At 54.5% G+C, this 22,883-nt stretch overlaps 4 protein-coding genes across 13 annotated transcripts in view; 2 read left to right on the top strand and 2 right to left on the bottom strand.

Annotated features, from left to right (window-relative positions):
- Window positions 1-400: 400 nt before the first annotated feature.
- On the bottom strand, window positions 401-6,595 carry LOC100969262 (magnesium transporter protein 1-like). Of its 6 annotated transcripts, none has more exons than XR_008620379.2 (4): window positions 6,488-6,562; window positions 5,676-6,385; window positions 4,721-4,896; window positions 401-4,010 (listed from the first exon to the last, which is right to left on the bottom strand). XR_008620379.2 is itself a non-coding variant. In XM_034961287.3 (3 exons), the coding sequence occupies exon 3, from the start codon at window positions 3,819-3,821 to the stop codon at window positions 2,817-2,819; it is 1,005 nt and encodes a 334-aa protein (XP_034817178.1). In that variant the 5' UTR covers window positions 3,822-4,010; window positions 4,721-4,926; window positions 6,488-6,563; the 3' UTR covers window positions 401-2,816. The 6 variants fall into 6 exon arrangements, 1 of the variants encoding a protein (XP_034817178.1); XR_008620380.2 differs by having other exon boundaries at window positions 6,079-6,385; window positions 6,488-6,559; XR_008620378.2 differs by lacking the exon at window positions 5,676-6,385 and having other exon boundaries at window positions 6,488-6,595.
- Window positions 6,566-10,790, top strand: TEKT2 (tektin 2). 4 transcript variants are annotated; one of them, XM_003812584.4, is made up of 10 exons: window positions 6,566-6,660; window positions 7,372-7,579; window positions 7,665-7,790; window positions 8,328-8,533; window positions 9,218-9,361; window positions 9,445-9,559; window positions 9,718-9,825; window positions 9,953-10,096; window positions 10,242-10,321; window positions 10,487-10,790. In XM_003812584.4, the coding sequence occupies exons 2-10, from the start codon at window positions 7,424-7,426 to the stop codon at window positions 10,698-10,700; spliced, it is 1,293 nt and encodes a 430-aa protein (XP_003812632.1). In that variant the 5' UTR covers window positions 6,566-6,660; window positions 7,372-7,423; the 3' UTR covers window positions 10,701-10,790. The 4 variants fall into 4 exon arrangements, with proteins under 4 accessions (XP_003812632.1, XP_008963294.1, XP_034817172.1 ...); XM_008965046.4 differs by having other exon boundaries at window positions 6,651-7,029; XM_034961281.2 differs by having other exon boundaries at window positions 6,654-6,830.
- Window positions 10,791-11,139: 349 nt separating this feature from the next.
- On the top strand, window positions 11,140-16,440 carry ADPRS (ADP-ribosylserine hydrolase). Its single transcript, XM_003812585.7, has 6 exons — window positions 11,140-11,632; window positions 13,748-13,844; window positions 14,122-14,329; window positions 14,414-14,598; window positions 14,928-15,028; window positions 15,605-16,440. Exons 1-6 carry the CDS (start codon window positions 11,422-11,424, stop codon window positions 15,895-15,897), a joined length of 1,095 nt encoding a protein of 364 aa, XP_003812633.1. The 5' UTR covers window positions 11,140-11,421; the 3' UTR covers window positions 15,898-16,440.
- Window positions 16,441-17,748: 1,308 nt separating this feature from the next.
- Window positions 17,749-22,883, bottom strand: part of COL8A2 (collagen type VIII alpha 2 chain) — a 30,868-nt gene continuing 25,733 nt past the window's right edge. For both annotated transcript variants that reach the window (XM_034961275.4, XM_063608833.1), the window contains exons 3-4: window positions 22,559-22,767; window positions 17,749-21,996 (exon numbers count right to left, since the gene is read on the bottom strand). In XM_034961275.4, coding sequence (XP_034817166.2) covers window positions 20,078-21,996; window positions 22,559-22,767 — 2,128 coding nt within the window. In that variant the 3' untranslated portion in view covers window positions 17,749-20,077. The remainder of the gene's footprint in view (window positions 21,997-22,558; window positions 22,768-22,883) is intronic.

Here is a 22,883-nt window from a genome sequence, read left to right as displayed (position 1 = left end):
CGGCTACTAGGGAGGCTGAGGCAGGAGAATTGTTTGAGCCCTGGAGACAGGTTGCAGTGAGCCAAGATCACACCACTGCACTGCAGCCTGGGCAACAACACAGTGAGACTCTGTCTTAAAAATAACAACAGGCCAGGGCCGGGCACGGTGGCTCACGCCTGTAATCCCAACACTGGGAGGCCGAGGCGGGTGGATCACCTGAGGTCAGAAGTTCAAGACCAGCCTGGTCAACATGGTGAAACCCCGTCTCTACTAAATATACAAAAATTAGTTGGGCATGGTGGCAGTTGCCTGTAATCCCAGCTACTCGGGAGGCTGAGGCAGGAGAATAGCTTGAACCCAGGAAGCGGAGGTTGCAATGAGCCGAGGTCGTGCCATTGCACTCCAGCCTGGGCGACAACAGTGAAACTTCATCTCAAAATAAATAAATAAATAAATAATAACAACAGGCCAGCACGATGGCTTACGCCTATAATCCCAGCACTTTGGGAGGCCAAGGCGGGTGGATCACCTGAGGTCAGGAGTTCGAGACCAGCCTGGCCAATGTGGTGAAACCTTGTCTCCACTAAAAATACAAAAATTAGCTGCGCGTGGTGGCAGGCGCCTGTAATCCCAGCTACTCGGGAGGCTGAGGCAGGAGAATCGCTTGAAGGCAAAGGCAGGGGTTGCAGTGACCCGAGATCACACCGCTGCACTCCAGGCTGGGCCACAGAGCAAGACTCTATCTCAATAAATAAATAACAACAACAAAAAAATCCTCCACTTAAATCTTTGCTATAATTTGCCAAGTATGTTAGTAAGATGTTTAGGACTTTATCTACATATGACAGAAGGAGGATAAAGGGGGAAAACGTCTTTAAATTTGTACTTTGTTTTTCCACTAAGAGGGAAGAAAGGCTGAAATGGAACAGATTTTACTAAAATTACAAAAATACTATTAGGGTGTTCAGCTTTGTATTTCTGCATTTTGGAAATGACTTGATATTTTAGCAGGCTCCTAAATAGAATGGGTGAATGAAATTATTATTTATCTTCTCAACTGTCTTTATACCTATTTTTCTCTTAGATTTAAAGTAAATGGAAAACAACCTCAAGTCAACAAAGTCAACACAGAAATAGGAAATACTATTTTGTTAGAGATTGGCCCCATGAAAGAAAAATAAGAAAAGATAACATATCTGAAATATTTCCAGATAAAAGGTAGTTAATAATCAAAGATAAATTGTAATCTGGTGTTTAACTGGTTTGTAATTTCTACAACTATCAGGAAGCGTAGTAAAAGGGCCAGGCGCAGTGGCTCACGCCTGTAATCCCAGCACTTTGGGAGGCCGAGGCAGGCAGATCACCTGAGGTCAGGAGTTCAACACCAGCCGGGCCAACATGGCGAAACCCCATCTCTACTAAAAATACAAAAATTAGCTGGGCTTGGTGGCGTGTGCCTGCAATCCCAGCTACTTGGGAAGCTGAGGTGGGAGAATCACTTGAACCCGGGAGGCGGAGGTTGCAGTGAGCCGAGATCATGCCACTCACTGCACTCCAGCCTGGGGGACAGAGTGAAACTCCGTCTTAAGAAAAAAAAAAAAAAAAGCACGGTAAAAGAAAAAAACAAAAAGAAACATACTAGTGTATTCCAATAGGAGAGACGGATATGTAGTAGTACTAAGAACTATGTATTTGCCTCTGAGCTTTGGAAGTGTACTCTAAACATAGGTATTTAAACTTCAGGGGACAAGATAATACAACTGCAAATGTACACTGCCCACAAAACAGACTGCAAATGTACACTGCCATAGAGGGATAATAATTATCTTCAGTGGCCAGGTGTGGGAATACCTTGTCAAGATATTATTTTTCGGCCGGGCACTGTGGCTCATGTCTGTAATCCCAGCACTTTGGGAGGTCAAAGGGGTGGATCACTTGAGATCAGGAGTTCAAGACCAGCCTGGCCAACATGGCAAAACCCCGTCCTTACTAAAAATACAAAAAAGTAGCCGGGCGTAGTGGCACACGCCTGTAGTCCCGGCTACTCAAGAGGCTGAGGCAGGAGAATCGCTTGAACCCAGGAGGCGGAGGTTGCAGTGAGCTGAGATTGTGTCACTGATCTCCAGTCTGAGCAACAGAGGGAGACCTTGCCTCAAAAGAAAAAGAAAAAAGATTATTTTTTGGCTGGGCGCAGTGGCTCACGCCTGTAATCCCAGCACTTTGGGAGGCCGAGGTGGGCGGATCATGAGGTCAGGAGATCAAGACCATCCTGGCTAACATGGTGAAACCCCATTTCTACTAAAAATACAAAAAATTATCCAGGCCTGGTGGCAGGCGCCTGTAGTCCCAGCTTTTCGGGAGGCTGAGGCAGGAGAATGGCGTGAACCCGGGAGGCGGAGCTTGCAGTGAGCCAAGATTGCACCACTGCACTCCAGCCTGGGCAATAGAGTAAGACTCCATCTCAAAAAAAAAAAAAAAAAAAAAGAAAAGAAAAAAGATTATTTTTCATATTAGAATAAGATCAGCTGACCAAATATTAATATTAACTAAGGTACTTTTAAACATTGTAAAACATTGTTCTGATTCGATGAAAGTTGTACTCTCTAAAGATTTTAATAATTGGACTTGAGGTAATCTATAACACTCGGGGAGAAAAATTAAGAACAGAGAAGATACATACCATAATACTTGACAGATTTTGAAAGCACTTAAAGCACTTATGGTCTCTTTTGGTGAAATCTCAATTACTTTAAAAAGCTATGAGTTCGCATTTTTCTGCTTCACATTTTTTTTTCAAATTTCTTGCTTCATTGTCTATGTCTGTAGGATCCTTTTTAATCCCAGACAAAGCTGTATGGATAGTCAGGTACTTTAAATCTAAAGAGGGAAAGCAGCCAACTGAAGAATATGGCAACAAGACACATACCAGCCAGACACATCATCTTTCTCTTTATGATGTTCATCGTAGAGGTGGCAGCCTTGTCTAACAGCACCATTCCCAGGCTAACACACATATTAAACAGGGAAATAATGAATGTTTCTGCTGCAAACTGAGCCTGACTAAATTTACTGATATAATGTTTATGTCCTGTGTGAGGGTCCCTTTGGACATATGGTTCTCCTCTTATATAAGTCCACATTTGACCAGACGTCATCACAATCACAAAGCACAGAGTTAAAACTTCGCACAAAATTCTGCAAGAAATAGATTTCCTATTCCATTTCAAGAAATACCCAAGTCCACCAATGAGAGCCAGAAGTATCCCTGGCTTGAGGAGACCATGATAATTTGCAGGCTGTCTGATTCTGACGCTGACATGTGTTCTTTCTGCTACCCATTCAGCCATTTGGTCAGCAACAATATCCCTTCCTCTCAAATTATAAATGTCATCTGTTGTAAATTTCCATTGGGCAGAAAAGTGGAAGAAACTCGGAACTGACGTTACCTGGAGCGCTTCAAAGACCTCAGGGCTTTCATCATAATCCACAATTGCAAAAAATACCTTTGTGGTGAATGCACCAGGGCGTTGATAGGAATTTGCCAAGATCTGAAATTCTTCAGCAGCACCTTTGCACATGACACATGAACTGAACGCTTGGAGAGCAGTAAGCATCACAATAACAGAATAGTTTTTTGGTGCATCTAATACAAAATGATAGAACATGGTGTCACTCATTCTTATCACTCTGTCTTTCTTGGTCCAATCCATCAGCTGGCTGACCTTTTTGGCCAATGCCTTCTTCCATCGGGAAGGATGTGTAGGAACCCCGGGAGCCACGAATAACAGGGCCACCACTACGGTCAAAAGTAGACGCCAAAGCCACCACACTTCTGCCATATTTGCTTACTTCTTTGTGTTATACCACTGTTGCAAAATATGTAAGCCAAAATTTGATCATTTCTTCCTGCAATTAATTTGTCCAAGATTTTTTTCTTTCTGTCTTCTTCAATCCTGGTAAAGAGGCTATATCACAAATTCTTGTTCATGTCCAGTTTACAAGTCATATATTAGGGTTTACAAAATAACCTGTGGAAAAAAATACTCTGTAATGAAGGGAGTTTGGGAAATAGTGTTCCGGCTTCAGTCCTGCTGAACGACAGACTTGCAATTAACAAATCAGGCCGGGCATGGTGGCTCACACCTGTAATCCCAGTACTTTGGGAGGCCAAGCTGGGCAGATCACCTGAGGTCAGGAGTTTGAGACCAGCCTGGCCAGCATGGTGAAACCCCGTCTCTACTAAAAATATAAAAATTAGCCAGGTGTGGTGGCGCATGCCTGTAGTCCCAGTTACTCGGGAGGCTGAGGCAGGAGAATCACTTGAACCCGGGAAGGGGAGGTTGCAGTGAGCCAAGATCATGCCACTGCACTCCAGCCTGGGCAACAGAGTAAGACTGTCAAAAAAAACCCAAATAAAACAAAACAAAAAAAACAACCCCAATGCCTGCTAGGCAGCAGCTGGATCCACTGTGAACACCTCAAACTGCTCAAAAACTGCTCAAAAGCCAACCTCATCCCCCAATTGCCTACCAAGCCCTTGCTTCTCTACTGTTCTTCCCATCCCCCCAGTGACGTTTTACAACTGAAGGACCCTTCTGGGACTTCTTTCCCCCTGGGCCCAACTGCCTGGGTTTCAATCCAGGCTGTACCACTTGTTAGTGACGTGACCTGGGCACGTCCTCACTGGCCTGTGCCTCAGTCTCCCTGCCTATAAAGTGAAGATGGTAACAGTACCCACCTCATAGGATCCGGTTCAGCAGAGTCCTCAGAACAGGACCAGGCCTGCACACCTGTCTTCCTCTGTATCCCAGCCCCCCATGAGAGGCAGTGTGGAGCACAGTAGAGTGTCCTCTGGGTGGGCCAGAACACCTGGGTTTCCCTCCCTGCTTTTTAGCAGTGTGTCTCTTTTGTTACCTAAGAAAGTGGGGACAATGCCCACCTCACCTATTAGTTGTGAAGATTAAATGTTAATATTTTTCCAACCCCTAGAAGTACTAGGCAATACCAGACAATACAGTACTAGACAATAAGACACACATGATTTTTTCCCTTCTTTTTTTAAAGAAATGGTTGAATATTGAGCATTGCTTCTCTGTTTTTTTTGTGTTTTGTTTTTTGTTTTGTTTTGTTTTGTTTCGTTTTGTTTTTTGAGACAGAGTCTCGTTCTGTTCCCCAGGCTGGAGTTCAGAGGCGTGTTATCAGCTCACTGCAACCTCCGCCTCCCAGGGTCAAGTAATTCTCCTGCCTCAGCCTCCCGAGTAGCTGGGATTATAGGCGTGCGCCACCAGAGCATTGCTTCTCATACCCCAGTTACCTCTCTGAGGGTTGTGCCCTCTCCAAACATGATTATCATCCCTTTATCATTCCTTGTATGACCTTCAAGATGGGCAAAGTTGTTGGGCAAGACAGAATAGAAGAAATGTTGTAAACAACATTAACTATCCATCCATTGCTGGAGGGGACCTGCTGGGGAGTGCACCTGATTTTAATTTTAATTAATTAATCTATTTTTTGAGATGGAGTCTCACTCTGTCACCCAGGCTGGAGTGCAGTGGCACCATCTCGGCTCACTGCAACCTCTGCCTCCAGGCTCAAGTGATTCTCCTGCCTTAGCCTCCCAAGTAGCTGGGATTACAGGCACCTGCCACCACACCTGGCTAATTTTTGTGTTTTTAGTAGAAACAGGGTTTTACCACGTTGGCCAGGCTGGTCTCCAACTCTTGACCTCAGGTGATCCACCTGCCTCAGCCTCCCAAAGTGTTGGGATTACAGGCGTGAGCCACCGTGCCTGGCCAAATTTTGTATTTTTTGTAGAGATGGGGTTTCGCCATGTTGCCCAGGCTGGTCTCCAACTCCTGGACTCAAGCTATCCACCTGGTCTCGGCCTCCCAAAGTGCTGGGATCACAGGCCTGAGTCGCTGCGCCCAGCCTACTTTTTCTATGTACTGTTCGTTCGCTGGCAACTACTATGTTTCTGAGGCTGACCTCGAAATCCTAGCCTCAAGCGGTCCTCCCGCCTGGGCCTCTAGAGTAGCTGGGATTACAAGCGTGAGCCACTGCACTTGGTTTCGTATTTTCTATCATGTCTATGCATACCTTTATCAAAATAAAATTGTTTAGGCCGGGGCAGTGACTCACATCTGTAATCCCAGCATTTTGGGAGGTTGTGATGGGTGGATCGCCTGAGGCCAGGAGTCTGAGACCAGCCCGGGCAAAATGGTGAAACCCTGTCTCTACTAAATTTTTTTTTTTTAATTTAGCCAGGTGTGGTGGCACGCGCCTGTGGTCCCAGCTAATTCGGGAGGCTGAGGTGGGAGAATCGCTTCAGTCGGGGAGGTTCAGGCTGCAGTGAGCCGAGACTGAGCCACAGCACTCCAGCCTGGGCGACAGAGCGAGATCCTGTCTGAAAAGACAACAAATGTTCATTTAATTTGTAAATCAAGTGAAAGCGCTGCCCTGATGCCCCCCCACCTCTCCCAGGCTCGGCCGGCCGCCCCTCGCCTACCCTAAAGGCCTCCGGGGACGCCGCCCGACGCCGCCGCGGTTGCCAAGCGAAGCGCCCAGGCCGCGTTGGCCGCGGGGGGGTGGGGGGTAGGGGAGGGGTGGTTGCCTAGCAACCGGTGGTGCCAAACACTGGAGCTCAGAGCGAGGGACGCAGAGAGCGAAGCGGGAAAGGAGGTAAGGGAGCTAGGGAAGCGGGGGCGCCCCCTTCCTCCGCGCCGGACCGGGGTACTGATCTAAACCAAAGGCGATCATCCTGCGGAGGGGAAGAAAGGGGTTTGACGGGGAACCGGACTGACCCCAGCTCCTCCCACGGGGCCCTCCCTGTCCGGCCTTCCCCTCCAACAGTAGGCGAGGGCGGAGGGGCGGGAGGGCGTGGCGGCTACCAGACGGGGAGGGGGCCGCCCCCCAGCTCCCCAGTGCCAATAGGCACGCGTCCCTGGAGAGAGAACAGGGCTCCTGCCCTTAGATCCCCCACGGGGACTGGCCCGCAGCCTGGGGAAGAAAGGAAAGGAAGATCAACAAGGCACGGTTGGCTGGGGGCAGGTGTGGAAAATGCATTAGGGGCTATTTTTTTCTACCATCCTCCCACCCCCCAGGCATTTGGCACTTCACACACACTTCGAGGTTTCCGGGACTCCATTATTCCTTTTTACCTGCTCCAGGACCTGCAAGGTCCAGGGGTTTGTGTCCGCCTGGGGACAGGAGGGAGGGAAACTTAGTTAATACCTCACACAAAGTTGAGTAAAGCAAGGGCTGTCTCCAAGCAGGCTTCCAGCAGGACAGGGCTCAGAGCAAAATGGACAGGAACAAGTCCTGCGCAGGGGGCGTGTGATCCAGGAGACGGTCTCCGGAAAGGTCTCCCGCAGCAGTGTTTTCCCTCTGCAGGTGGTGTCTGTGAACAGGCCTAGGGGTTTCTGGCCCTTCTGGTTTTTGTGCCATGGCCACGCTGAGCGTCAAGCCAAGTCAGCGCTTCCAGCTGCCCGACTGGCACACTAACAGCTACCTGCTATCCACCAATGCCCAGCTGCAGCGAGATGCTTCCCATCAGATCCGCCAAGAGGCCCGGGTGCTCCGCAACGAGACCAACAACCAGGTTGGGGATGGGAACTCAGCTGGGTGGGCAAAGGGATAGCCCCCAACCCCTTGACACCCTCTTTATCTGGCTCTGTCTCTCTCAGACCATTTGGGATGAACATGACAACAGGACTCGACTGGTGGAGAGGATTGATACTGTCAACCGGTGGAAGGAGATGCTGGACAAGTGTCTGACAGATTTAGATGCCGAGATCGACGCCCTGACACAGGCAGGGATCCGGGACTGGGTGCCCGGGGGCTGCTGCCAAAACCTCCCCTCTTTCCCCACAGCTAGGTTGAGAAGTCCTTGATGGGGGGTCATGAGTGGCATGTCCATCCGAGTCACTGGCCCCCTGCTAAAGTGGGGACAAGCGCTACTTCCCCATGGATGGCCCCACCAGCACACCCGCCCCCTCTTTTCTTTTCTTTTTTTTTCTTTCTTTCTTTCTTTTTTTTTTTTTTTTGAGACAGCATCTGGATCTGTTGCCCAGGCTGGAGTGCAGTGGTGTGATCGTGGCTCACTGCAACCTCCGCCTCCTGGGCTCAAGCGATTCTCCTGCCTCAGCCTCCTGAGTAAAGTAGCTAGGACTACAGGCGTGCACCATCATTCCCAGCTAATTTTTGTATTTTTAGTAGAGACGGGGTTTCACCATTTTGGCCAGGCTGTTCTCGAACTCCTGACCTCAAGTGATCCATCCAACTCGGCCTCCCGAAGTGCTGGGATTACAGATGTGAGCCACCGTGCCCGGCCGCGCCCTCTTTTCTAGATGAAGGAGTCAGCAGAGCAAAACCTGCAGGCCAAGAACCTGCCTCTGGATGTGGCCATTGAGTGCCTGACCCTGCGGGAAAGCCGGCGAGACATTGATGTGGTGAAGGACCCTGTGGAGGATGAGCTGCATAAAGAGGTGGAGGTCATCGAGGCCACCAAGAAGGCCTTGCAACAGAAGGTCAGCCAGGCCTTCGAGCAGCTCTGGTAAGGGAGAGGCAGGTCGTCCACATGTTCATGGGCCCCTGGAGGCTGTGTGCCTTCAATGTGGAACACAGGTATTGTGGATGAGGAGCAACTGGCTCTCGTGCTACATTTTGGCCCTCTGGTGCCTGTGACAGAAACCACTAATCAATTGTAGCACTTTTCCCACTGCCTGGACATGGGCTCAGAATACTTTTCACGGACATGGGCTCAGAATACTTTTCACGACCCTGCCCTGGGCAGCCGGTATCCACTGATTGGAAGCATGAGAGGTGACACCCGTTTGCCACCACCCCTGAGTAGCTCCTGTGTGTGTGTATGAGCCTTTGTGAGCGCAGCTACATCCGTGTGCCCCGCAGGTGTATAGGGCCCATGGGGGTCAGCATTTTCACTCAATTTTCATCCTGCGGGTGTGTAGGACGCATGGGGTCAGCATTTTCATCCGATTTTCATCCTGCGGGTGTGTAGGGCGTGTGGGGGCAGCATTTTTATCCTACGGTGTGTAGGGCATGTGGGGGCAGCATTTTCATCCAGCTGTGCTGCTCTTGGTCTCAGTGGCTGAAGCTCCATTGTCTTCTGCTGGGAAGGGTCACCCCAGCCTCCTCTTCCTGTGGTGTCCCTTTAGTATGGTGAGGCCTGCCTCTGGCCCTTGGGGGATGGTCCTGATGGAGTCTGCGCTTTCCCCAGCCTCTTGCAGGAAGTCCGACAGCAGCTCAACTCCGACCATCGGGGCAAAATGGAGACACTAGAGATCGACAGAGGCTGTCTCTCTCTCAACCTCAGATCCCCAAACATCTCGCTGAAGGTTGACCCCACACGTGTCCCTGATGGGTAAGAAGAGTGTTTCAGCCAGTCTCTTCTCCTCCCCTCCCAGGCCACACCCTCATGACCCCCATTTTCTCTGCCACCTGCAGCTCCACCACACTCCAGCAGTGGGATGACTTCAGTCGGTTCAACAAGGACCGAGCGGAGGCTGAGATGAAGGCAGCCACAGAGCTGAGGGAGGCCATTGCTCTAACTATTGCTGAGGTGACAGGCCACCCACAGCTAATGGATGGTCCCAGTGTGCGCTCAGCCCTTATCTTCTGTTCCCTGCTGTGCATGTGGCCCCCTGCCCCTCGCTTGAGTAATATCCTCAGGCAGCCCTGAGTGTAGACCCTCCCCTTGCCCTGTGTTTTCTCCTTCAGACCAACAACGAGCTTGAAGCCCAGAGAGTTGCAACGGAATTTGCCTTCAGGAAGCGGCTGCGGGAGATGGAGAAAGTGTACAGTGAGCTCAAGTGGCAAGAGAAGAATGTGAGCATCTCCAGGGGCCTGGACTTCCTGCTGTGGGATGAGAAGCCGCATGCCCCCGCCAGGAGGCACTAGACCAGTCACGCACGTGAGTCCAGCAGGTGGAAACCAGTCACTCTGTCCCCTGCAGACCTTGGAGGAGATCGCTGAGCTGCAGGAGGACATCCGGCACCTGGAGGAGGATCTGCGCACAAAGCTCCTGAGCCTGAAGCTGTCCCATACCCGGCTAGAGGCCAGAACCTACCGGCCCAACGTGGAACTCTGCCGGGACCAGGTGAGAGGGTGTCCCAGTGGCGCACGGGCCCCCTAGCCAAGGTTTTCTCATATTCCTGATGGAGCAAGGGCACTGCTGTCCCGGGGCAGCACTCAGGTAAAGGACAGTGTGGCTGACTTGGAACTCCCAACCCCTCTGCCTCCAGGCACAGTACGGCCTCACCGACGAGGTTCACCAGCTAGAGGCAACCATCGCTGCCCTGAAGCAGAAGCTGGCGCAAGCACAGTAGGTCTGGGGAGTGGGCGGAAGGAGCAGTGAGACGCTGCCCACCAATGGGGCCTCTTGCTGGCTGCTGGCTCCCTGAGGCTGTCTTCCTGACTGAAGGCTGTGCACGCAGCCCAGGCCTCCCAGCCTCATGGGGGCTGGGGGGTTGTCAATGTCCTTCCCTAGGGACGCACTGGACGCCCTGTGCAAGCACCTGGCCCGGCTGCAGGCTGACATTGCCTGCAAGGCCAACTCCATGCTGCTGGACACCAAGTGCATGGACACGCGGCGCAAGCTGACCGTGCCTGCTGAGAGGTTCGTGCCTGAGGTGGACACCTTCACACGTACCACAAATAGCACCCTGAGTCCACTCAAAAGCTGCCAGCTGGAGCTGGCCTAGCCTTGGAGGACTGCAGGAGGAGGGCAGGGTTGGGTGGGCAATGGAAGGAGGGAGGAGAGAAATGAATGGAATAAATGCAGAGGATCTCAGGCCGGCTGTTCTCTGCCCCACTGTATGTAGCCAGCAGGGAGAGGGTTCTTGAACACCCTCCTGTCTATGGAGGAGCAAAGATGGGGAACACTATTCCCCTGAACTCCATGTACCAAATCCAGTTCTTTCCCTCCCCTCAGGGCACCCCTCTCTGGGCTGGGTCAGCACTCCTGGGCTCCAGCAGCGCGGCCTCTACCTGGCTGTGTCCCAGTTGGCCCCTGGTCCGCCCTCCTGATGCTTAAGGGAGGCCCACAGGGGGCAAGGGCCCGGTGGGAGGGCTTGGGGGTGGTCCCGGCCTCGGTGGGGAGGGCCGGCTGGGGGTGCGGAGTTAGGGTTGCTCGCCTGCGGAAGGCAGGGTGGGCTGCAGTGATCCAATGGTCTGGCTCAGTGCCCATCCCCCGGGGACCCCATAGTGGCCTTCCCACCCAGTTAGCCCAGTGGTGAGGAGCGGAAAGAACCGAGACTCAAAGCACAGGCTGGCGGGAAGTGCGCGGCACCGCGACTCCGGGCCGCTGGGCGGCGCTGTGGGCCTGGCGGCGGAGCGGAAACTCTAGGCCCCAGGGAGCGCTGCGGGACGGGAGTAGGGAAACTGCGAGGGTGGCACCGGAAGTGGCGAGCAGTCTGCGCGCGGATGGCGGCAGCGGCGATGGCGGCAGCGGCAGGTGGAGGGGCTGGCGCGGCCCGCTCCCTCTCGCGCTTCCGAGGCTGCCTGGCTGGCGCGCTGCTCGGGGACTGCGTGGGCTCCTTCTACGAGGCCCACGACACCGTCGACCTGACGTCAGTCCTGCGTCATGTCCAGAGCCTGGAGCCGGACCCCGGCACGCCCGGGAGTGAGCGGACAGGTGGGCGGGGCCGGGCGCAAGTCAGAGGCCGTGCGGGAGGGAGGCCGAAGGGGCGCGGAGCTTCCGGGGGCGACGGGTCGGGGGTGCGCGGGGATGAGGCTGCCGAGGGCACCGGGGCCAGAGCCGGATGACCCGCAGACAGCTTGAGCTCAGCGAGTGCCAGTGCGATCTCCGGCCTTAGACGTCTCGCCCCGAACATCCCGTGCTCGGGGCGTGGCAGCACCGGGGCCTCAACCGTGCAGGGTGTGGATAAACCCATCGTAAGTTGAAAATACCTGAAGTGGAAAGTGCGCTTTCAGCTTAGACGACCGTTTTATCTGGACGCAGCCCCATCGGACGTCGAGGAGCCTATGAATGCGTATCAGCGTTATCAGAAAGCCAAAAAAAACTTAAGTTGAACCAACCTAAGTCGGGGACTGTCTGTCCACCCTTGCCGACTTGACCTGTTTTTCCCGGTTCTCTAGAGTCAGTATACCACCAGCCCGTTCTCCACCCCGCAAGGCGTGCTTTGGAAGCCTGACTCTAATCGCGTCCTCCCCTGCCTAAAACCCTGCTGTGATTTCCCATTACCCTTAGTACAGAGCCACATTCCTTAACGTGTCCGACGTGGTCCGGCCCTCCCACACGTCTGCAGTTTCGTCTTCCGCCAGCCTTGGCCTTGCTTTCTGCTCTTCGGTTCCTCACACCATGATTCTTCTAGGCCAGGCGTTTGCATGCGCTGTCTCGCCTGTAAAACTAACTTCCCTTCCCTTGTGCGCTCAGATCCCGGCTCAGGTAGCAGGTGTGAGGTCAAGCAGAGGAGGTGAATCTTCTTGGAGAGCAGGTAGCGTAGTAAGAAGAAAGGGCCATGGTCAGAACCCTGGAGAACACCGGTAATTAAGAGGGAGGGAGGGAGGGAAGGGGACTAGGGAAGGAAACAGTTTGATAGGAGGAGAAGCAGGAGTGGCTGTCAACGAAACCTAGGAAAAGAATTTCAAGATGAAGACACTGGTCACTGGTGGTGTGCTACAGAGAAGTGAAGTAGGAGGAGATCTGGATCCAGAAACTATCATTTTCAATCTGGCGCACACCTGTAATCCCAGCTACTCCGCAGACTGAGGTGGAAGGATCATTGCTTAAGTCCAGGAGTTCGAGACTAGCCTGGGCAACATGGCAAGATCCTTTCTATAAAAAAGAAAAACAAAACAAAAACAAAAAGACTGGAGCTGCAAGGATGGCAGCCACAAGGGGATGGAAGTTTTCTTTCAGAAATCAGCAGATCAAAGCATGATGTAGGCTCATAATGAATAAATACATAAAATAGAAAGCAGCAGGACTGACTTGGAATAAAGAATTGCTGAAAATCCCATTGCTGAGATCCTAAGGCTTCCCAGGCCCACGAAAGTGAATGGGAGTGAGAAACTGATTTGAGGTCATTTTAGATGTGGTAACTCTGAAACATGAGTAGAGGCTGGGTGCCGTAGCCACAACTGTAATCCCAGCGCTTTGGGAGAGTCCACTTGAGCCCAAGAGTTTGAGACCAGCCTGGCAACAGGATGAAACTCCATCTCTACAAAAAAAAAAAAAAAAAAAAAAAAGCCAGGCGCGGTGGTGTGCACCTGTAGTCCCAGCTACTCGGGAGGCTGGGGCAAGAGGCTCCTTGAGCCTGGGAGGTCGAGATGGAGTGAGCCATGGTCGTACCACTGCACTGCAGCTTAGGCAACAGAGTGAGACCCTGTACCAAAAAAATAATAATATAAACTAAAATAAAAGGTGAGCAGGGCCAGGCACAGTGGCTCATGCCTATAATCCCAGCTCTTTGGGAGGCCAAGGCAGGAGGATTGCTTGAGCCCAGGAATTCAAGACCAGTCTGGACAACAGAGTGAGACCCTGTCTCTACAAAAAAATAAAAGTAGCTGGGTGTGATGATGCATGCCTATAGTCCCAGCTACTTGAGAGGCTGAGGCAGAAGGATAGCTTGAGCCCAGGAGTTCAAGACTGCAGTGAGCCATGATTGCACCAGTGCACTCCAGTCTGGGCAACAGAGCGAGACTCTGTCTCCAAAAAAAGCAAAAAACAACAACAAAAGAAACAAAGGTGAGCAGGAGGCTCTCATCCTCCCTCCTCTCCCCACAGAAGCCTTGTACTACACAGATGACACAGCCATGGCCAGGGCCCTGGTGCAGTCCCTGCTAGCCAAGGAGGCCTTTGACGAGGTGGACATGGCTCACAGGTGAGGGGGATGGTCCTGGGCTGAGGCAAACCAGGTGGGAAAGTTATTGCACCCCTTGACCAGAGGAATGACATTTGTGCATGTCCACGCCCCCAACCCTCCACAGAAGCCTGTGTCAGGCTGGCACAGCTTCCCAAGCTAAAACAGCAGCACTGCTGGTGCAGGCTCCTTAGGCCCCCGAGGCTTTCTCTTTTTCCAAACCAGCCTCGATTTCTTCTCTCCCAACCCTTAGAGGCATCTTGTAAATCCGAATTCTGTCTCCCCTTCTGTTCCCTAGATTTGCTCAGGAGTACAAGAAAGACCCTGACAGGGGCTATGGTGCTGGAGTAGTCACTGTCTTCAAGAAGCTCCTGAACCCCAAATGTCGCGATGTCTTTGAGCCTGCCCGGGCCCAGTTTAATGGGAAAGGCTCCTATGGCAATGGAGGTGCCATGCGGGTGGCTGGCATCTCCCTGGCCTATAGCAGTGTCCAGGATGTGCAGAAGGTATTCAGGGCGGGCTGGCTTCTGGGCTGTCCCCTTCCTCTTCTGCAGCAGGGCTTCTGTGACAGCAGGTCTCCTCCTCCCTAGTTTGCCCGGCTCTCGGCCCAGCTGACACACGCCTCCTCCCTGGGTTACAATGGCGCCATCCTGCAGGCCCTGGCTGTGCACCTGGCCTTGCAGGGCGAGTCTTCCAGCGAGCACTTTCTCAAGCAACTCCTGGGCTACATGGAGGATCTGGAGGGTGATGCCCAGTCCGTCTTGGATGCCAGGGAGTGAGTATGGGGCTGGAGGTGTGTGGTGTGGGTATGTGGGTGATCCAGGGGGCCTCTGGCATTGCCGCAAACTGTAAACCTTCCTTAATTGCAGACCCTAGGGAGGCATGGGCAGAAGCCCCTTTATCTTGTCTATGTTTCAAGGCTCTCAGGGTCCCAGAGAACAAAACGACCTGCTCACCCCAGCCCTCTCCCACCTCTTGTCAGGGCACCTGTGCCTGGCTGCCAGCCTGACCACATCCCTGCTCGTTCTCACATGCAGCCCTCTCCCCTGCCCGCGCCACCACCCTGCTAGCTCTGACCTCCCTGAAATCTCCCCTAAACCACAGGTTGGGCATGGAGGAGCGTCCATACTCCAGCCGCCTGAAGAAGATTGGAGAGCTTCTAGACCAGGCATCGGTGACCAGGGAGGAAGTGGTGTCTGAGCTAGGTGAGTGGGTCTGCCTGGGATTGTCTCTCCCTCTGTCGTCCTTCAGGGTCGGTCTTGGGCTCAGGGGAGCATGGAGTCATGCCTGCCGTCGCATTGTACCCTGGGCTGCTGTGACACACGGAGTCAATGGCAGGGTTGAGCTCAGCGCTTCTTGCTCTGAAGCTACAGCACCCTCATCCTTGTGGACCAGTGTCCCCAGAAATGGCAGCTGACCACTAGTCGTAAAAATGTTGATAATGGATTTTATTTGTCTAGCATCTATACTGGGCATTGTGCAGAATGCTTCACAGACACGATCTCGCTTCATCCTCACAACAGCCCTGTCAGAGAGTTGCTAACGTTACTCCCTGTCTGCTTAAGGAGTTGAATCTGGGAGCAGGAAGCTTAGCGGTCCCCTGGGTAACTCTCCCAGTCACGCAGCCAGTATGTGGTGGAGCCAGGATTTGAGCCCAGGTGGTCTAACTGTAGAGCCTGAGATCTTAGTCACAGCCTGCTTGAAGCCGAGAGTGCTGACTTGTGTCAAATGGTAGGAGGCCTGGGGAAGCATGGAGCCCCTCTAACCTGGCTTCCCCACAGGGAATGGCATTGCTGCCTTTGAGTCGGTACCCACCGCCATCTACTGCTTCCTACGCTGCATGGAGCCAGACCCTGAGATCCCTTCTGCCTTCAATAGCCTCCAAAGGACTCTCATCTATTCCATCTCACTTGGTGGGGACACAGACACCATTGCCACCATGGCTGGGGCCATTGCTGGTGCCTACTATGGGATGGATCAGGTGCCAGAGAGCTGGCAGCAAAGCTGTGAAGGCTACGAGGAGACAGACATCCTGGCCCAAAGCCTGCACCGTGTCTTCCAGAAGAGTTTATGAGGGCTACAGCTGTTGGGGCTCTGCCAGGTCCCCTGGGACCAACTACAGCTCCAATCAGAAACCCTGAGCTTCCTTGAGTGTGGCTTCCCACTTTTCCTGCATTGTGGAGCTGACTGAGTACACCGGTGAGGCTGGGGTCTCTTCAGGGGAGGTCACTGGAACAGTGAGCAAGGGACTGGTGCCTCGCTGGTGCTGGGTCTCTGGTTTGCTGCAGAGCCGTAGGACACTCCTGGCTCCTCAGTAGGACAGACAGACGCAGGCGGGTTTATTTTGGAGGGGTACTTGTGGCATTTTCCTGTATTGTCTTGGACATGGGATGTGGGGAGGTGGAAATGATGAGCAGTAGCATCATTTCTCCCTGCTGGGTTTTAGCCAGTTTGCCAGCAAGCGCATCCTAGCAGGGTCCCCGAGCAGCAGGTTGTGTGGATGAAGGGACAGGCACTTGCATCCAGCTGATCTAGGTCACACCTGGCTCTTGGCTGCCATGTGGCTTATTAACAGCTTCCAGTGGAAGTCGCAATAAACAGTTTTTGGTAAATCTCACCACTGTTTCTTGTTTCTCCTGCCCTGAATGGATTCTCCCCTGCCAGCCTGATCTCTGAAGACTAGTGCCTTTGTCTGTGCTGCACTGTCATAGAAGCTGGGGCCCCAAGGCCATGAGCTGCTGTGTTGCCAGGCACTCCAGCTGGCTGCGTGTTCAGCCAGGAAGGGCACAGCAGGCATGGTCTGGTGGCTTTTCCTGTTAGAGATCACTCAAAGTGGCCCAGGCTGCTGGGCCGAGTGCTTTGCCAGAGGCAGCGGGTAGGAACAAGCCAGATTTTTCTGTTCTCAGAGCCTGACTTCCCCAAACAGGAGCTAGGCCCAGCTGGGCCAGGAACAGGAACCCTGTAGAAGGATCCAGAGGGCCCTGCTATCATCAGACTACCAACCTTTGGGTGGGGAGGGCACATCACAGGGGCCCCGGGTGGACTGAGTGCTGTGTGCCTCCTCCTGTATCTTGGGACCAATCAAAAGCCTTTCCCTGCAAAGAAGTTTTACACAGCATGTTTTTAGAGATGGGGTCTCACTCTATTGCACAGGCGATCCTCCCACATGGGTTCCCAAGTATCTGAGATTAGCATCCATTCTGAAGAAGGGAAAACTGAAAGGGGGAAGATGCCTCCCCTCAAACTCCAGGGACATTCTCTGAACATCCAGCCTCAGTGGCTAGCCGAGCATGTGCAGTCTGCAGCTGCCCTGCGGTTTCAGCACTCTCGGGCAGATCTGTTTTAATGAAGATAGGGTTCTGGCTAGGCTGAGGACTCTTCAAGACACAGATTGCTTCAGGTCTGCCACCCAGACCCCCGGCGCCAGGGACAGATCTTTCGTGGCTGAGCATGACAGGCTGTGAGCAGGTGCTTTCCGCCCAGGACAGCTCCCCCAGCCTGTCTTCAGCACTGGGCCTGACACTAGCCCAGCCCTTAGGAGCAAAGATTCATGATTTCATTCATAATTTGTATCAGATGTTGAAACTTGGCCCTCGGACTACTGAGCCAGCTGTCATGCTCCACTAGCCCTGAGAGCTTGCAGGAATATTCCAGTAAAGATTGAGCCATCGCCCCCAGCTCCAGCCACTACCTGCCTTTGGTTTCTTAAAATGCCTCCTGGCATTTGCCTGGCGCATGGCCTCAGCAGCTTGCGAGCATCAGGCATTTGTGATGTGGTGGTGACAGAAATCCAGGTTAGGGAGCTGGTGAGGAGTGCATGATCCTTAAGAGCAGGCACACAAGCCCCAGAGAGCTTCCTGGACACCTTACAGAACCCAGAGGCTTGAGATACCTCTGTGTCAGTATCAATTTCAGCACAGTGCTGTTTTATACAACAGGTTTTATTGAGGATGTGTCAATACAGTTAACATGGTTGCTTGTCTTTTCAAAAAGAAGTTCCATTTTCTTTGATTCCCAAGTGCATTTTTCCTGAATCTTCTGTGATACAGGGCACATGATAGTACGGTATGTAGAGAGCTAAGCTTCCTATACCAAGTTAGAAGTGAAATGACTAGTGGAAAACATTTAAACTTTAATCTTAAAAAAAAATAGGAATCAATATAAAAATGCACAAGGTAATGTCGTTTTCATAGTTAAAATCTGACACTGTTTATCAAAGCTAGTCAGTTAAGTGGACACCTGCAACTCAAATCCCATAAACATTTTAGAAACGCCAACCACCCCTCCTGAAAGGTTTGAGGAATGAAATTTGGCAGAAGCTCAGCTCTGTGAAATAGCTCCCGTTTTTTTTCTTGGGACCCTACTTAGTTCCGTGGGCTCCCATTGGGAGCTGATTAATTTCTGCCAATCAGAACCCATCCCTAACACATCAGATGATAGTGGCTTTGACCTAGGGTAGAAGAGGTTGAGCAAAGAACCCCCACCAGGTATGGTTTGAGAGTCCTTAGTTGGTTTTCTTGGGCGTTAGGTAGTAAGAAATCCACCAGGAACCCCAGCCAAAACCTTTTCAAGTGTCACTTGGGCAGATTTGGGTTATCATTTCTCCTTTTGAAGAAGTGAGCAAACAGCCTGCTTTGTTTGGAGAAGTTGTGGGCAGGGGAGGAGGGTTGGCAAGGAGCCTGAAGGAACCCACTGCTCAGCCAGTCAGAAGTCAGCAGCCATCCTCCATTTTCAACATGGACCGCCTGGACACAGCCAGACTTGGAGCAGTGCAACGAGATCACAGACCGAATGACCCCAGTTCACACTTGGTACAAGGAGTGGGGCTGGCCTGGCGAGGGCCAAGCGCGAGGCCCTGCAGCTGTGGGGAAAGTGGCCATCTTTGCACGAGCAGGAATGTCCACCACTCCCAGCACTCATCTCAGCCTTATCCACTCCGCTTGACGTAGGGACTGAGGGGTTGGGAGGGGCATCCTGCCTGTTTCCTGCAGAGGAGCTCTGATCGGGGAAAAGGGCAGAAACGTCCAGAGCCAACTCATTCCAAAGGGACCTGTTGGCACCCTTTCTCTCCCAGCCTTAGCCTCCTGGGCCCTAGTCCTGCTTAGAACAGGAAATTGGAACCAGAGGGTGGAAGGAGAGGAAGCCCCCACAGATGAACCCCTCTCGTACACACATACACCCACCATATGGTTCTTATTAAGGAAAAGGAAGTGGGAGCCGTCTTCATCCCCCGGCTCGCGTACACCTTGTTCAGAAGGCCAAACGAGAGGTGCTCTGCCTTGGGGATACCTGGCTGGGGTGGCAAGGATCCTCTTACAATTTTGTATTGAGAAAACCAGCCCAGCCCGCAGCAGGTGGAAGGGGAGAAAGGGAAGAGTGCTCATGTTTGCTGATGGTCGATTCTGCCTCCGCCACCATCTGCACTAGATACTTCTAGACACTTCACAGAGGTTGATCTTTCTGGCCTGTAGGTGTCCCAGGGGCCTCTGTGCTGCCCTCAAGCTAAACAGCCAGAGCTGGCCGGGGCAGCCCGGGAGAGACGGGGATGAACGTGAAGAGCTGCCTCCTGCCCCAGGTCTGTGCCCCAAGCCCTCACAAACTGCCTTCCCCATGGCTGCCACTGGAGCAGTGAAAGGGGGTTGCCCTTTCCCAGGGCAACAGGCACTGTGCCCACCATGGACACGTCTGATGCCGCAGCATCACCATGGGGGCTGCAGTCCTGGCAGGGTGTCCACACTCGCCACCTCGATGGTCCCCTCTTCTCCCTTCCCCTTGGAGGAAAACCCCACAGTCCTTAGTCCACTGTCATATGCTGGAGGTCCCAGGGGGAGCTGGAGGAGCCCCAGCCAAGGGCTGTGAGGGAGGCCGTGCCCCTTTCCTCCAGCAGGTGCCATCAGGGAGCCAGTGGGAAGGGCTGTCTCCCCACGTGGCGGGGTGGGGAGTTGAGCTCCCTCTCGGCTCCTTCAGGGCCCAGCAGAGGCCAGGACTCACAGGGGGCTGGGCTGTGTGCCTCAGGGCCCATGGGGTGCAGCCCTGACACCGCACAGACATTTGGGGGAAAGAAACTCAGGCCAGCCCCTTCCAGAAACAATCTCAGCCTGCATGCAGGGAGAAAGCAAGTTAGTCTCCTCGGGCCAAGGCCACGGCCGCCTCTGTTCAGCTTTTGTTTTTTTTTTCCAGGAGGTTCTTTGTAATTGAAAAGGTCGCTCTACCACTAAAGGGGAGGAGGCCAGGGCAGCAGGGCCCCCCGCGGGTTATGTGGGGCAGAGCAAGAATCCTGAAAAGGAGGAGTGGATGTACTCCGTGGAGTAGAGGCCGTTGGCCTGGTCCGACGGCATCTGCACCCAGACCTGGTCGTTGGGCCGCAGCTGGAGCACGGCTCCACCAGACGCCTGGTCCAGGTAGCCCTTCTTGTACTCATCGTAGGTATAGGTGGCCGGCACGTTGTTCTTGTACAGGGCCACCCACACGTTGGTGCCCTTGACGTGCACATGGTAAGCAAAGTAGTAGACGCCGCCCACAGGGCAGGTGAAGATGCCAGTGGCTGGGTTGTAGCCGCTGTGGCCATTGTAGAGAGTCCGGTCAAATTTCACGGGCATGCCCGAGGCGGGGAAGGGCGAGGTGAGCACCGCAGTGAAGGCCGGTGTGGCATGGGCAGACAGCTCGCCCAGCCCAAACTGTGGCTTGCCCCCCTTGCCCAGCACGGCACCCTCCACACCGCCGTTGGGCAGGTGCAAGCCTGCGATGCCAGTCTCATCGAAGGCCCCAGGGGCACCAGGGGGTCCCGGGGGCCCGGGAGGCCCCGGAGGGCCCGTGATTCCAGGGGAGCCAGGGACCCCTGGGGGCCCCGTGGGCCCAGCCGTGCCAGGTTCCCCTGCTCTCCCCTCTCCAGGGGGCCCTGGCAGGCCTGGTTCCCCCTTCAGGCCCGGCAGGCCTTGGGGCCCAATAGGGCCAGCTGGACCCTGGAGTCCTGGGATTCCTGAGGGACCCCTCAGGCCAGGCTGCCCAGGGAGCCCCAAGTCACCTTTCTGCCCCAGGGCTCCTGCCACCCCTGGTCCTCCAGGGCGACCCGTGAAACCCGGCTCACCCTTGGGCCCAGTTGGTCCAGGGGGTCCATGGGCCCCAGGAAGTCCCCTCTCACCTGGGACCCCTGGTTTCCCAGCCAGGCCACTAGGCCCCTGGTCACCTCGAATGCCAGGCACTCCTGGGGGTCCTCCAGGCCCTGCCTCACCCTTAGGCCCAGGGGGCCCACGTCTGCCAGGAAGCCCTGCAGACCCAGGAAGTCCAGGGGGACCCCCAAGACCCTGTGGGCCCTGCTCCCCTGGCTCCCCATCCTCCCCTGGCTCACCCCTGTCCCCCAAGAGTCCTGGGACCCCAGCTGGGCCCCTGTCCCCCTTGGGGCCTGGCAGTCCTGGCATCCCATAGCCAGTGGGGCCTATCAGCCCAGGGGGGCCCCGGGTCCCTGGCTCCCCTTTGGCCCCTGATGGGCCCTGTGGTCCTGGCAACCCTGCTGCCCCTGGGATTCCCACACCGGCTACTCCAGGAGGTCCTTTTGGGCCCACAGCTCCTGGCTCCCCCCTGGGGCCTGGAACTCCAGGAGGCCCAGACTCACCCTTGTCTCCTGGGGCCCCAGGAAGCCCATCCAAACCGGGTTTGCCTAAGCCAGCTGGACCAGGGAGGCCGGGGGGGCCGGGGGCACCCCCCTGCCCTGGGGCCCCAGGCAGCCCGGGCTGGCCCACTCCGTTATCCCCCTTGAGGCCTCGATCACCTGGGGGCCCAGGCTCCCCCTGGGGCCCTGGTTCCCCCTGGAATCCTGGGGGCCCTGGCACCCCTTGGGCACCTGGTTTTCCAGGGATAGTAATGCCTGAGGGGCCCGGGAGGCCAGGGGGTCCTGGGGGTCCCCGGAGGCCCTGGTCCCCTCGTATTCCTGGCTCCCCCCGAAGCCCCGGCTGCCCTGGTGGCCCGACCTTGCCAGGGAGCCCTGGGGGACCAGCCTTGCCCATCCGGGAGAAGCCAGGGGGGCCAGCAGGGCCAGGCTGCCCATGGAGTCCTGGCTTTCCCGTGCCTGGTTTTCCTGGGAAGCCAGGGGGGCCAGGGGGACCCCGAGGCCCGGGCTTCCCAGGGGGGCCGGGCTCTCCCTTCAGGTCCATCGGCAGCAGCGGTAGAGGCATTTCTGAGAAAGAAAGAGAAGGGGACAGTCAGGGGCCTGAACTGTGGGGACAGGGGACCCCATCTACCCATTCCCCCATTCCAGTATGAGGTACACGGGAGAGGAAGAATGGGGCTGCCCCTTCCTGCTCTCATGGAAGATGGGGTTTGGGGGTGGTCCAGGGGACATCTTGGGGGCAACAGGGTGTCCTCCTCAAGGGCTCCTAACACCCAACCTACCTAGGCTGGGCCTCCTCCATGAGCCTGGTTGATTCTCACCTCTCATCCCCGCATGACCTGAAGGTGGAGTGGCCACCAGGTGGCACCAGCAGCCCACCTTAGAGCCCGTGGGAGCAGAGCCCCACCTCCCAACTTCCCAGTTCATCTCCCCCTTGGAAGACCACCTGTGCCAGCTAACTGCACCGTTTCCAGGCCCTCTGGGGTATTAGGAAAAACACTGAAGGTAGGAAGATTGGTGGGGAATGAGGAGCTGTGGGGGGCGCCTGAGGATCTGATGGCTGTCAGGGAGGCAGGGGATTTGGGGGCTGGGAGCGATTTGAGGCACTGTGGGGTGAGGAGGCTCTCACCCAGGTACTGGCCTTTGCCCTCACGGAAGGGCGGTCCCACAGGTCCTTTCTGCATGGGCTGGATGTACTTCACTGGGGCATAGCCCGCTGCCCCACCGGCCCCGCCACCAGAGGACGCCCGCGGCCCACACCCCAGCACCAGCACCAGTAGCAGCAGCAGCAGCGAAGACGGGGGTGTCAGAGTCCCCCGCATGGCGTCCGTGGACGTGCTGCAAAGAAGAACAGAGAAAGTCATCAAGCCAGCCCTGGGTGGTTTGGCACCAGGCCCGGGGTCACCAAAAGATCAGAATTTAGAGATTACACTTGAGATTTCAGTCAAAAGGCT

This window comes from Pan paniscus, chromosome 1, assembly GCF_029289425.2.
Source record: "Pan paniscus chromosome 1, NHGRI_mPanPan1-v2.0_pri, whole genome shotgun sequence".
NCBI lineage: Eukaryota > Metazoa > Chordata > Mammalia > Primates > Hominidae > Pan > Pan paniscus.
Note: the sequence above shows the minus strand (reverse complement) of the source record. Positions and strands in the feature narration are given on the sequence as shown.